The sequence below is a fragment of the Rhinolophus sinicus genome, linkage group LG01, assembly GCF_036562045.2.
Source record: "Rhinolophus sinicus isolate RSC01 linkage group LG01, ASM3656204v1, whole genome shotgun sequence".
NCBI classification, from domain to species: domain Eukaryota; kingdom Metazoa; phylum Chordata; class Mammalia; order Chiroptera; family Rhinolophidae; genus Rhinolophus; species Rhinolophus sinicus.
The window spans coordinates 68644561-68659190 of NC_133751.1; the positions used below are offsets into that span (position 1 = coordinate 68644561).

At 37.7% G+C, this 14630-nt stretch overlaps 1 protein-coding gene across 10 annotated transcripts in view; it reads left to right on the forward strand.

Moving 5' to 3' along the window:
• The window catches only part of SPICE1 (spindle and centriole associated protein 1), a 59459-nt gene that overhangs the window by 10778 nt on the left and 34051 nt on the right, over positions 1-14630 (forward strand). For 3 of the 10 annotated variants that reach the window (XM_074331822.1, XM_074331796.1, XM_019734843.2), the window contains exons 2-3: positions 7846-7944; positions 10591-10638. In XM_074331822.1, coding sequence (XP_074187923.1) covers positions 7846-7944; positions 10591-10638 — 147 coding nt within the window. Of the gene's footprint in view, positions 1-1358; positions 1639-7845; positions 7945-10590; positions 10639-14345; positions 14485-14630 lie in introns of those variants that run through there. The other 7 variants (XM_074331807.1, XM_074331819.1, XM_074331802.1 and 4 more) reach the window with 5 other exon arrangements.

Below are 14630 nucleotides of genomic sequence, written 5' to 3' on the forward strand. Positions count from 1 at the left end.
ACAGTAACTCTGAGAGAGGTAGGGAGTTGAGGATATATGCTGGGGATGATTATACTGACCGACCATTGAATATATCTACATCAAACTTCCTCAATCAGAGCGGAAAATATTAGAAGTTTTTTTTGTTTTGTTTTGTTTTTTTTTTTTGCATCTAGAAGTTATTGGATATGTATTTACTGATCCACATATGGGTGTGTCTTAAAAGTAGAAAACCAGGAGCTAAAGGAAATTGTCTTATTAGAGCAAATTAAGTGTTTTTGAATGTAATGCTTTTTGAAGTCCTTGACATGGCCTACACAGCTCTGCCTGTCCTGGCTCCAGCCTATTAGCACAGCCTCCCTTACACCAAGCTCCCGCCGTTCAATGAACTCCACGCATACTGGTCTTTTTCCCCATCCCTTGCACTTGCCACACACCTTTGCATATGTGACTCCCTCTGCAGGGGTGCTCTACCCTTCCCTGGTAGCTTACTCATCCCTGTTTTTCAGCTTTTCTAGTTAATTCAAATATTCTTATAAGCTTAGTGTGCGGACAGAGCCCCAGAAAGCAGTTTCCAGGCTCTCGGCCTCACATAGAAAGGTGCTGGCTCAGGTAGTAAATGGCCATCAACTGTGATTGCATGGCCATTAGCTGTGGCTAGTTGGCCGTCAGCTGTAACCAGTGAGCCATTGGCCACTAATGTAACTGCTGTGGCTATGCTGGCAGCAAATGGGGGCTAGCAAGAAGATGGTGGCTGAACTAGCAAGAGCAGATTACAGAGAGGCAGATGCCACCAGTGAGAATATAGTGGTATGACTCCCCCATCTATGGCTCCGTGGGTGTTCCTTTTTGGCCTCACCATATGCTGCGTTCTTATGTGGGGAGCGGGAGCAGAGACCCCGCAGGTCTCGGGCATGACACCCTGCATGACACTTACTATCTAGTTAGTATGCCTACTTCTTAACACTTGTCACAGTTTTAATTTTACATTTGTGTCATTGATAGCTGTTTGCTACTATGCAGTAAGCTTTCTGTGGAGAGGGACCTTGCCTGTTTTTAGACCCCATTGAACCTAGCATAGTCTCTGGCACATTGGTAGGTGGTAATAAACATTTTTAAATAAATAAATAGAGGTGAAAGCAAGAAAGTGTGATGTGTGAAGATTGGTGTGGAGAGTTAACATCTTCCTTTTAGAGACTTCACGAGAAACTGGCTAACGCTACATGCCTACCCTCCAGAGTTTTGCCTGGGACCCTGTAGAGCAGACATGGGACCAAACTAGGACACACGAGCCTTTGAACCGCAGAGCCCACGCCAGACTTTGGGAGGCATCTGCGCACTGGCCATCCCGGATGTACGCAAACGAGTGGGGCGGGGCTCCCGTAACCTAGGCAACATCCCGGAAGCGGCGGGCTGTGTCAACCTGTGGAGGTTCCGGATCCTGAAGTTTTAGTCGTGGTGGAGGCAACAGTCGGGAGCAGGCCAGGCAGGTTGTAATGAGGGGCCAGAGTCCTGTAGCCTTCAGCCCCACCGAGCCGTAGGGACCGGGCTACAGAGCGGGGAGAACCGTGGCGGCGTCTTTCTGTTCCGTGGGGATCCAAGCACCTGGGTAGAGGAGCCTTACTGCAGAAAGCGCACCCGCGACTCTGTGTTTTGAATGTATGTGCGTGTCCGGATGCGTGTCTGTGTGTGTTTGTGTCTCCCGCATGCTGCCCCCGAGGAGCGCCTGAGTGTGCGCGTGATCGCCGCTTTCGAGCACTTACGCACAGAGCTAGGAATTGGGGGGACCCTTTTGTAGCTTTCAAGGAGTTTATAGTCTGGCTAGAGAAAGACTACGCAGCGTGCTGGGGACAGGGAGGGTCACTGAAGTCGATTGGATGGTGAGGAAGGGGTTTATCAGGAGGGGCCACTTAATGAATTTTGAGGAGTGAGGGGGAGTTAACCCCGTGGAGATGAAGGTCAGAAAGGGCGTCCCAGCAGACCGTAAAGAAAGCTGGGCGCTAGATGTGAAGGCGAGAGCTTTCCTAAAGTGTGGGAGACGTGAGGAGGGAAAAGACTGGAAAGAAGGGTCAGCCTGGCCACACGGGGGAGAAGGGGACGAGGGAGAGGATTAGAGTGCTAAGCGGAGTTGGACTCCTCAGCCATTAAAACCTTCTGAGTTGTTCTCTAGCCGTTTATTTGGGTAGGATTGATTGAAGGGACAGTGTTTGGAAAGAAATCTTGTTTCCCTTTGATCAGTTGTCCACTAGCCAGAGTGGATTTGCTAAATCCCATCAGAACGCTCCTTGCTTAAAATCCTTCAGTGGCTTCCTGTAGGTCTTTAGGACAGTGTTCAAGTCGCTGTGGCTCAGGGGATCTCGCCTCTGACCCTTGCTTTTTTATCCTCTTTCTAGCCTCTCATCATCTCAAATCTTTGTTAGTCAAACTGAAATTATCACAGCGTTTGTAAATGCCTCCGCTACCCACCATTCTTTCCCCCACTTCTGACTTGTATTCATACTTTAGCTCCCAACTTAAACATTTTTGGGAGAATTCGAGGGAATTTTGTGTAGAGTGAGTTAGGTATTTTCATGACACTGAATTTACTTCCTGCATTATCCTTTTTATTGCAATTACTCTTAATTGTGGTCCGATATACTCTAAGCTTTACGAGGGTTCAGACTATTCTACTTTCTTGCTGTATCTGGTGCTTGGCTCTTGGCGTGTGCTTTCAAAATATTTGTTGAAATAGTACATGAATGATGAAGAGAGTGAGTGAATACGTGAAAGGAAGATCAATTAGGAGAAATAATGAGAGCCTGGACAAAGTGATAGAAATGAGAGAAGTATTTCAGGGAAAGAATAAATAGATTCTGGTATCTGATTGGCTATGAGACAAGAAGGAGGGGAAGGTGATGCTAAAATTTTAAACTGGAATAACCAGAAAGATGGTAATGCCAACTGAATTCAGCAGACAGTTACTGAGCAAGCCAATTATATATCAGGAACTAGAAGTTGGCAGGGAGGGGGAATGTGGGTAATAAGCTGTATTTTGACTTCTGTATTTGAGATATTTGGGAGACATGTACAGAATGCAGTTGGAAATGAACATTAGGTGTTTTGAGGAAAGGTGTGAATCCTTGATTTGGGACTCATTTCATAGTGTGTTTGTGTGCTCGGTGCATTCATAACTTTGTTCACTTGAGTGGGTGAGATCAGTGAGGGAAGATACGAACTCTCCCTTGGTGAAGATGTGAACTCCCTGTTGGTGATCTAGAAAGTGAGCTGCATGAGAGCTGGCACTATATTAGACTTGCTTACTATTGTATCTCTAGTGCCTGGCATGTGGTAGACTCAGAAACAATTATAGGATGAAGAGAGAGTGTGTCCAGTGGAAAGACAAGAGGACTGGGATAGAACTGGGTAAAGATCCCTGATTATGTGGTATGTGAGGAGGGGCCAACAGAGCCTGCAAAGAAAGGAGAAAAGAATAGGAGCGAAACCAGGAGAAAGTATCATGGAATCCAAGGGAGGGGAGACTTCCAGGAGGGGGAGTCTGTAGAGCTGGAAGGGCCTGAGAAATAAGAAAAGACCAATAATTTTTGCAATTAGAAAGCTACTAGTAGTTTAGATTTTCTCCAACTAGGCCTAGATTTTCTAATTTTATTACTTGACTCCTTAGCACTGTAAACCATCAGAATATCTCTACAGTGTTCCATGTAAGCATGTGAACTACAGCTCTTTCATGATTTCTATAAGGGAGTCATCTTAGAGTAACCACAGCTAGCTTTGCTGGGCTAAATTGAAGTGGAAAAAAAAAAGGTAACAGTTGTTTACTGCCTTAGTCCATTTGGGCTGCTATAACAAAATACCAGAGACTGGTTGGCTTCTAAACAACAGAAATTTATTTCTCACAGTTCTGGAGGCTGGGAAGTCCAAAATCAAGTTGCCAGCATGTTCATGTTCTGGTGAGGCATCTCTTCCTGGTTCATAGCTGGCACCTTTTTGCTGTCTCTCCATATAGCAGAAGGGGCAGGGATCTCTCTGGAGCCTCTTATAAGACACTAATCCCATTCATGAAGCCCCCTTCCAAAGGCCCCAATTCTCAAAGGTCCCACCTCCTGACACCGTCATCTTTGGAGGTTAGGATTCAACATATGAATGTTGGGAGAACACATTCAGACCATAACATATGCCTTCATTTAACCACTGTTTTTTTTTTTAATTACATAAAATGGTTTCTTTGGATGTTGCATTCTCTTATGTGAAAATTGATAACTTCATAGTCACACAAATAATACTCATGAATTTGACCAATTGTTTATATTAATTTCTATATCTCTTTGCTTAAGAAAATCTCTTTTGTTTGGATGCATTGTATTTACCATCAGAAGTCACCATTAGTGTACAAATAGTTATCAAAAAACACTTTTTTAATGAATTTTTGATACTATATTGACAGCCTCACCAATGAAAGAAACAAGTAGATGGGTCTTTTGACTGCTCCTAAGTTTTTACATACTTCATATTCATGGTTGGTCAGGATTAAGGCTGGTGGAATTTCAGCCTGTAAATAAATATAATATTTTCAATAATATAACTTGAAATGAATTTTACCAGTAATATGGGCTCATTGTGGAAAGTTTGGAAAACATAGAACTAACCAGAGATAACTCAATACTAGCCATGTTTTCTAGAAGGCGCATTGTAATGAGTCAGTCAGACCTGGTTTTGAGTGTCAGCTCCCAACACTGGCCATTATTATTTCTGTGACTTTGAGCAATATACTTAATCTCTCTAAGCCCCATTTTTCTCACTTGGGAAAGAGGATTAATAGTTGTTGCTGACATCATCATCATTAATTCTTAAGCAAAATTGAGTATTTAGTAGGCAAGGGTTCTAAGCACCTTATATATTTGATTAGTTCCATTTTATAGTTATTGGCAAAGCCAGGATGTAAACCCAGACTGTCTGGTTTCAGACTCTTCTCTTAACCACTGTGCTGTATTGTCTCTGAAGAAAGTACGTGCTTCAGAGGGTTGTGGGATTAAATGTGAAGCTCTTAGCACAGTTAAGTACTTAGTAATAATGTATGTATATTAACATCATTGAGAATATTCTATACATGCAGCCCTCTATTCAGTTTTTTACACTTTTTTGTGTATTTTCCTGTCATTAATATCCTTTTAATATAATTTTAATGGATGTATCATAATTCATCAAATACATTTACTGACATTTTATGATTCTCTTGTTTCTGCAGCATAAATGAAATGGTTAAAGAGTAAAAACATTAGAAACCTATTTTGAGTAACTTATCTAATTACTTACTATCTAATTCCAGAACATTTTTATCACCCCCCAAAGAAATCCCGTGTCCATTATCAGTCACTCTCTATTCCCTCCTCCCTTCAGACCCTGTCAACAACTAATCTACTTTATATCGCTATGGATTTGTCTTTTGTGGATATTTCTTATAAATCATATAACATATGGCCTTTGGTGTCTGGCTTCTTTCTCTTAGCGTACTATTCTTTAGGTTCAGCTATGTTATAGCATATATCAGTACTTCATTCCTTTTATTGCCAAATAATATTTCATTGTATGGATATACCATATTTCATTTGTCCACCAGCTGGTGAACATTTTGGATGTTTCCGTTTTTTGTCTGTTAAGAATAATGCTACTGTAAACATTCATGTACAAGTTTTTGTGTGGACATACGTTTTCATTTCTCTTGGGTATTTACCTAGCACTTGAATTGCTGGGTCATGTGGTAACTCTGTGTTTAACTTTTTCTGGAACTGCGAAAATGTTTTACAAAGTGGCCACGCCATTTTACATTCCTACTAGCAATATATGAAGATTCCAATTTTTCCACATTCTCGCCAATGCTTGTTTCCATCTTTTTGATTATAGAAATATTCTAGTGAGTGTGAGGTGGTATCTCGTTATGGTTTTGATTTGCATTTCCATGAGGACCAATGATTTTGAACATCTTTTCCTGTGCCTTTTCATATTGGTCATTTGTAGTATCTTTTTTGGAGAAATGTCTATTCAAATCCCTTAGCCATTTCAAAAATGGATTATTTGTGTTTTTATTGGTGAGTTGTAAGGGTTCTTTATGTATTCTGGATACAAGTCCCTTATGAGATATGTGATTTGCAAATATTTTCTCCCATTCTTTTACCTGTCTTTTCATTTTCTTGATGATGTCCTTGAAGCACAAAACTTTTTAATTTTGATGGGGTCCAGTTTATTTTTTCGTTTGTTACTTGTCTTTTAGTGTCACGTCTAAGAAACCATTGCTCAACCTAAGGTTCATGAAGATTAATGTTTATGTTTTCTTCTAGCTGTTTTGTACTTTGAGCTCTTACATTTAACTTTGTGATTCATTTTAAGTAACTTTTATATAGGTTGTGATGTAGGGGGCCTACTTCATTCTTTTTCATAAGGATATCCAGTTGTTCTAGCACCATTTACTGAAAAGCTGTTCTTTCCCCAGTGAATTGTTTCTTGGCACCTTGTTGAATGTAAGCTGACCATAAAAGTACTGGTTTGTTTTGGACTTCTATTTCATTGCATATCTTTTAAAATGGTATTTATGGCTCCGGCACTTACTGTGTGACCTTCACAGTTGGTTAACTCTTTGTCCGTTATATTTCTCATCCTTAGAATGAGTAATAAACAGTAAGTATTTCATGGGGTTATTGTGAAGATTAAAGGAGATAATATGTGGGAAGAGTGTAGAATAGTACTGGTTTGCAGAAGCCCTCCGTGTATGTTAGCTAATGCTGTCATGACCACTGCCACTGTCACCCAGTGTCACCATGTCATTGGCATCATTAACATCATCATAAAACTGAAATGTTATTTTCTAAGTTGGATGTGATTTATCTCCTTTGCTGGATTGTAAACCCTGAAGTTAGATACTGTGTTTAACGAGTAAATGTGATTGATAAGCGTGAGATAGGACAGATAGCAAAGAGGATTGAGGGCAAACGCTTGAGAAACGCTTGGATTTAGGCATCTTTATTACAGTAGACTAAATGATTTTTAAAAAAATGTTCTTAAGGAGAATAGTAGAGTCTTTGTTTTAGGATGATTTTGGAGTAAGTGGGTTAGCTGGAAAGTTCTGTTATTATTTAGGTGTATAAAGTAGTTCTAGAATAGCAGTCATGTATATTTGTTGCTTTAGAAATACATATATATATATATGTCTTCTAGTGTTTAGGGACTATGAGTCCTTTTCCTATTTTGTATAATGTTTAGTGTCCTTAGCATTGCTATTTTAAGAGTGCTGAGCAAATGTTGGCAATTTCCGAATTCTAGTTTAGTATCAGTAATCACCCCCATTTGGTACTATGTGAAAAATATACTAGAAGTGGTTTAATTCATTTGTTCTTTAAAATTTAGCCACCTTTATTTAAGGTAAGCACATATGTATCTGATAGTGATTTGAGTGTTAAAGTGCTTAAAAAAGGACTTTAAAGAGCAATTCTCTTTTGCCCTCCTCCTTTTGCATTCATACTGTTAGTATGTGACTGACATTTTCTAGGTTAGTTGTGAATTTATATAATTGATGACAAAGCTTGTGATTACTATCCTAACACTCTGCTTTACGTCATAATTTCTGCATTCCTAGAGTTTCTAATTAAACAAATATACATGGTATTGCTTTGAAACCCCTTTTATCATAGTTATCAGTATCAATTTTTTATTGCAAAGTGAAAGAACCAAGTATTTTGGTAGCCTGCTCCTTTCATTATGCTTAAATTTTTCTTCTGATGTTTTAAAATTTAGTTTCCTAGATCCCGTTTTCCCTCTCTGGTGATGACTAATCACGAGTTTTATATTTTAAAATTTTGATATGATTATTATTCCTAGATGTCTTTAGTCAGAGTGAACCGTTACAGTCCCCGGGGCGCAGGAAGGAAAGCACTGAAAGTAAAGAAGAAGAAATCGTCAGTGAAGCAAGAATGGGATGTAAGTCGAGGTGGGATACTTGGCAGTGGAACAGTCCTCCGAGGAATGGTGCTGGTCGCCCCGAACAGTGTGCTGGATGGGGCTCAGTATGTAATGGGGTGGGATGGGGTTCCAGGCATGTTACATCCTATGTCTTGAAGGAAGAGCAGAACCCTTTTTTTTTTTTTTTAGAATACATGTGTTGAGGCTGTAACCTCTACTTCCTTTGAAGAACTGGAATCTTAAGGGGGTGGGGAGTGTGTTTTTAAAAATTCCCCCCCTTCCACTTTGAGAATTCACTGCTTTAAGGCCACTCTAACTAACCTTTGTCACTGGTTTCTGAATTTTGGGGGTACTTTTTTAGGTTTTCCCATAGCTACCAATGATGCTATAATCATATGAATGGCATTTTTGGCTGAAAGAGTAGGTGATCTTTGCTCTCTTGCCCATCAAATTGTTTGCTGCTCACCTCCAGAGGTTGGTCACTTTCAGTACAAAGGTTGTCTTAAGGTACAAAACAAGTACCTGGGACATGGTCCGTGGCTTCTACCCTAAATACTGCCCTCTGTTACCAAGGAGGTTTTTATTTTTTGCAGCCTGGTACTTGGATTTGGACCATGAAACTTTACATCCCTGTACTTTCTGCTGTGGGGAGTAACTAGTCAGGGACTAGTTTGGACCTCAGGATTCTTTTAGACTTGGAATCTTCTGGGCTGTGACCAACCATCTTTGCCAGTTATCGTGGACAAACTGATGGCCTTTGGAAGTGGGACAGGGATTTCTCCGTTTAAATTGTTTGCTTGGCTATAAAATATTGTAAGGGTGTGAGTCTCAGGGTGTGGTTTAATCAGTGTGAAACTGATTAAAAGGGGGAAAAATGCCCATGATAATAACATAAGCATTGTCCCCTTCTGAGAGGTCACTCTGAAGTTCGGTATTTATTCTGATTTGCTGCTCTTGCTGAAAACATAATTGAAATCCATCATTTGAAATGGCATCAGAACATTTCTCATTTACTTTTTATTATCTCCAGTGCTGGAAAAATCTTTGTTTTTTGAAGGTAGACTGAACTTGAAAGTAGCTGTAAGTCATTTGGAGTGAAAGGTAAATGAAAGAGAGATCAAACTGAATAACACTGTTTTGATAAGAACAGTGAGATGTTTTCTGAAATGGCTTGTAAATTAGATTTAAAGGCAATTTCAAGAGGAAATAGTTTCAGGTGGCAGTATTATTAATGAAATCATTTTTTTCCCCATGAGAACTAATTCCAAGCATATCACATATTTATATGCCTAAATTATATTATGATTACTAAAAACAATTCTTCTAATCTTATAGTTGTATCTTGTACTTTTCTAAATCAAGGTGAAAGGAGTAACAGTTTTAGTATAGAAACGCCTTGAGCTAAATATAAACTATGGTGGAAAAGTTAAGTCTTTGAACAATATATCAAAAGCTATTTCACAGACTCAGGTCTCTATATTTCTCTTAGAAGTAAAACTCTGACTTGTTTTACTTCCTGCCTTACCAAATCTGTATAGTAAAATGGCTGAAGTCATTTTGGAAAGGGCCAAACTGCAGGGCTGCTACTGAGAGCTGTGTAAGGCGGTACACTGCACAATTCCAAGGGGCTACTGTTTACACAGACTGGAATATAAAGGAACCTCCTGGAATGGTGCAGTGTGGTAGGCCTGCCATATTGGTTTTACTTAAGTGACTGTTTTCACATTTTATGAAATTATACCTATCTCTTATTATGATAGGTTCTATGCTTACGGTGTTTGCATGGTCACAAATTGCACCTCTCTATAGTGATCACAGTTTATCTTTTAGGAATCTTTAGAAGTGCCTCTTTCCATGGAGTACTGTTTGAAAACTACAACTTTAGCTAACACTCATTTGAATTATATACTATCCTATTTTATTCATTGTTTTACTATAACGTATGCCTGCTTGGTGAATTTAGTCCTTGTTTTCTTTAAGACACCTAAAAATAGTTTGTTATTTTCTGTAAGACACCTAAAAGTAATAGAACACCTAAAAGAACAAGGAAGATTTTTTGGTTACAGGATTTTGAATTCGTTTCCAGCCACTAAAATCCAGTACATCCTCATACCTAAATACACACAGAGGAACAATATCTGTTGATAGGCATGATACAATTTTCTGAGAAATGTGAAAAAAATATGGTAAGAAGTTTGAATAATGAAACTAATATTTTAGTTTTATTTAAATAAATACTTTTGTTTTATATATTATGTAAAAATATAAAATAATTTTATTTCAATTTAAAATAGAAATTTTATTCCTAAAATGTGAAGATCAAACCCCTTAACTCTTCAAAGAAAGGTTTCTTGGAGGATGACATATTTTATTAAATATAGTCTTTTAACTGAGATCCATCTGGTATGTAAAAGAAAAAAGGTACAGAAGGCTTAAATTAATGAAAGGCAGCTTTTGAAAAAAATGAAAATCAATCTTATAAAAAACAAATAAATACTGATTTCAAATAGCTTTTTACCTTAGTCTAAAGAGAATTTTTCCTTTAAGAAAATTACTCAAAGAAGGTAAATAAACTTTAAAATCATGTTTTTAAAAATCCAGTAAATACTAGTAATTTTTATGAAAACTTTTTTCTTCTTTAAAGACAGTTCATCTTTTTTGCAGAATACTGTGAATGATCTAACAGTTCATCGGGCAACTCCTGAAGATCTGGTAAGTTTAATATCAAAAGTTGAGATTGTTCAATGTTTTATTTGATATTTGGTTTCTAATTTCAGAATAGAAACTGAAGGTACTTCCTGGAAGTTGTTTAGTTATGTTTAATCTTGCTCATGTCTATATAAAAACAAAAAGCATATCTTCTGGACTTCCTGATTCTACCTAAGACTATCAATTAGCATGTATTAGAATTTCATTAGATAGGTTTGTTTTACAGTTCAAATCTTTCTAGTCCAGTATTGCCCTATATACATATATTATCTTTTCCTATCTATAGATATCTTCAGCATTATTTACTATTACTTTTCTATACAAACATACTGGTCTAGTCAATGTAGTAATGAACAGGCCATGTGTCGTTCCATATATGAGCCCAGTTCATGCCATTTTCTTTACTTGGAACAGTTTCCCTACCTTCTTCTCTACCTGTCCAAATCTTACTTTATGAGGTGTGATCAAACAATATGGTGAATGTTTAAATAAAAAAATTTATTACAGTAAAACACACATTGCCGTTAGTCCCTCTCAAAATACTACCCCTCGATTTGTTATGCCATCGTTCTTGCCACTTTCTGAAGCTGTTCTGGAAGTCCTCTTTTGTGAGTGTCTTTATTTGCGCTATCGTGGCTGCCTCGATGTCCTGAATCATTCTGACTTTAGGGAAGAGCCAGAAGTTGCATTGTGCCAGATTTGGTGAATAAGGTGGATGAGGACACTCCATAATGTTTTTATTTGACAGAAATAGCTGTACCAGAAGCTATGTGTGACACAGAGAATTGTCATGATGGAGGATGATTTACCACACACTTTAAAACACACCTTCTCTCAACTGTAGTTCACACCTGACTGATGGCACTGAACAAGTTGAAACTTGTCTCACACTGTTACTAAGGTTCGTTGCGCTGCTTCCCATATTGAAGATCCCTGCCTTTCCGTTGGATGGCATTCAGCAACAGCATTCACCGTATTTGTTGATCACAATGAAAAGTCTCCGTGTCACACATCGCTTCTGGTACAGCAATTTCTGTCATATAAAAACATTATGGTGTGTCTTCATCCACCTTATTCACTGGATCTGGCACTGGGCGACTTCTGGCTCTTCCTCAAAGTCAACATGATTCAGGACATTGAGGCAGCAATGGCAGCGCAACTAAAGACACTCACGAAAGAGGACTTCCAGAACTGCTTCAGAAAGTGGCAAGAACTATGGGATAAGTGTCTTCGAAGTGAGGAGGAGTATTTTGAGGGGGATTAATGGCAACGTGTCTTTTACTGTAATGAATTTTAAAAAGTTTAAGCATTCACTGTATTTTTTGATCACACCTCGTACTTCCTTATGCTAGTTCAAGTGTTATTTTTCTTAAGTTTCTATAGGTTTTTAAAAAACAACTTTATTGAGATATAATTCATATGCCATAAAACCCTCCCTTTTAAAGTATGTAATTTATTGATTTTTAAGTATATTCACAGGGTTATACAACCGTCATCACCTTCGAATTTTAGAACATTTTCATGACCTTCAAAATGAAACTCTGTTCCCATTAACAGTCACTTCTTATGTCCCCTTACCAAAAAAAAAAAGAAAAAAAGATCTCTAGCTATAACTAATCTACTTTATGTCTCTAGGATTTGCCTATTCTGGACATTTGGGTTGTTTCTACTTTTTTACTATTATGAATAATACTGCTGTGAACATTTGCATACACATTTTTGTGTGAACGTTTGGTCTCAGTTCTCTTGGGTATATATCTGGGAGTAGAATTGCTACATCCTATGATATCTCTACTACTTAACTTTCTGAGAAACGGACAAACTATTTTCTAAAGTGACTGAGAATACCATTTACATTCTTACCAACATGTATGAGGGTTTTAATTTCTCCACATCCCTTGTCAATTCTCGTTTTGTCATCTTTTGGTTTTAATTCTCCTAGTGGAATCTCTGTATAGTTTTGGTTTGCTTTTCCCTGATAACTAATGATGTTGACTAGTTGAACATCTTTTTATGTGCTTATTGGTCATTATTGGTCATAGTATCTTTTTTTGGGAAATGCCTATTTAAATCTTTTACTCATTTTAGAATTGAATTATTTGTGTTTTTATTGTTGAGTTGTAAGAGTTCTTTATATATTCTGGATACAAGTTCCTCATGAGATGTATGATTTGCAAATATTTTCTCCCATTCTTTTGGTTGTCTTTTCACTTTCTTGATGATGTCCTTTGAAGCACAAAGGTTTTTAATTTTGATATAGTCCAATTTATGTATTTTTTCTTTTGTCACTTGTGCTTTTAGTGTCATATCTAAGAAACCATTGTCTAACCCAAGGTTCACAAAGATTTATTCCTATGTTTTATTTGAGAGTTTTATAGTTTTAACCCCTATGTTTAGGTGTTTGATCCATTTTTAGTTACTTTTTGTATATAGTATGAGGTAGGGATACAACTTCATTCTTTTGCAAATGGATATTCAATTTTCCAAGTACCATTTGTTGAAAAGACTGTTGTTTCCTCATTGAATTTTCTTGGCAACCTTGTTAAAAAAGCAATTGTCCGTAACATAAGTGCTTAGTTTGGACTTTCAATTCTATTTCACTGATAACATGTTTCCTTGACAATAAGACCTAGCTGGACAATCAGCTCTAATGCAAAAATTAATATAAGACCCCGTCTTATTTTACTGTAATATAAGACCGGGTCTTATTTTACTATAATATAAGACTGGGTATAGTATAATCTGATATGGTGTGATATAATATAATACCAGGTCCTATATTGATTTTTGTTCCAAAAGACACATTAGGGCTGATTGTCTGGCTAGGTCTTATTTTGGGAGAAACACAGTATATATGTTTATTCTTATGCCAGTACCACACTGTCTTGAGTATTATAGCTTTGTAGTAAGTTTGAAGTCCTACTTTTTGACGTTGCCCGACATGTGGTATCTCTTGTGAACTATTGTTGTACTTACTACCTTCATAAGGCATTGAGTATATGCCATCTAATGCATGTTGTTGAGCTTTATATGTGTATCCTGGCCTTCGTGGGCAGATTATTAGTGATTTTGAGGGACTGGAACCGTATCTTCTATGTCTTTGTGGGCCTGGGAATCTTAGTCCTGATAGGTACTCATTGAATGTTTGTTGAGGATAATAGTGATGCTCTACTGACTTAAATTTTTTTATTAAGAAAAATTTCAAACGCAAGTGAAAGTGCAGACAAAATTATAAAGCACTCCCATATACTCTTCACCGAGATACAATGTTATTAAAACTTTATATAATTGCTTCATTTATCATACCCTTTTTTAACTTTGCTGAAGCATTTTAAAGCAAGTCCCAGAGAATGGCATTTTGTGCCTACATATTCAGTTTGCACTGTAAAAAATGCAGACATTTGATTACCTAACCACAGTACCATTATCACACCTAACAATAGTAATAATAATTTTTTGGCATTACCTAATTCCCAGTCCACATTCAAGTTTCCCTAATTGTCTCAAAAATGTCATCTTCATTTGTTTTTTGTGACTCTGAATCCCTACCCAGTACTTGGTTGTTAGTCTCTTCTTTATGGATTGATTTCTTATTTATATAGTGGAAACACAGCAGTACATTTTATCACACAGCTTTGTTCATATTTTCAGGTCTGAATACTAAAGTGCTTGTAAAGCTAACATCTGCTTTTATTCCTTAGCCACCTCAATGAATTCCTCCCCTCTAACTGTTAAGCTGTGGCTCACATCTCTGCTTCTGCTTCAGAAATTCCACTTCCCTGTTGTTCTGCAAATGCAGCCATCGAGGGGCTGTAAAAACACTGCACTGTTAGTTCTTGGTAGTGATGTGTGAGTATGAAATGGCTGTGTCTTTGCCAAAGATGGCTCAGTGGGTTGGTGCCTTTTATATTATGCTTAGTCTGTGTGTGTGTGTGTGTGTGTGTGTGCGTGCGCGCGCAATTGTACATACATATGTAACTGAAAAGTTTAACAAA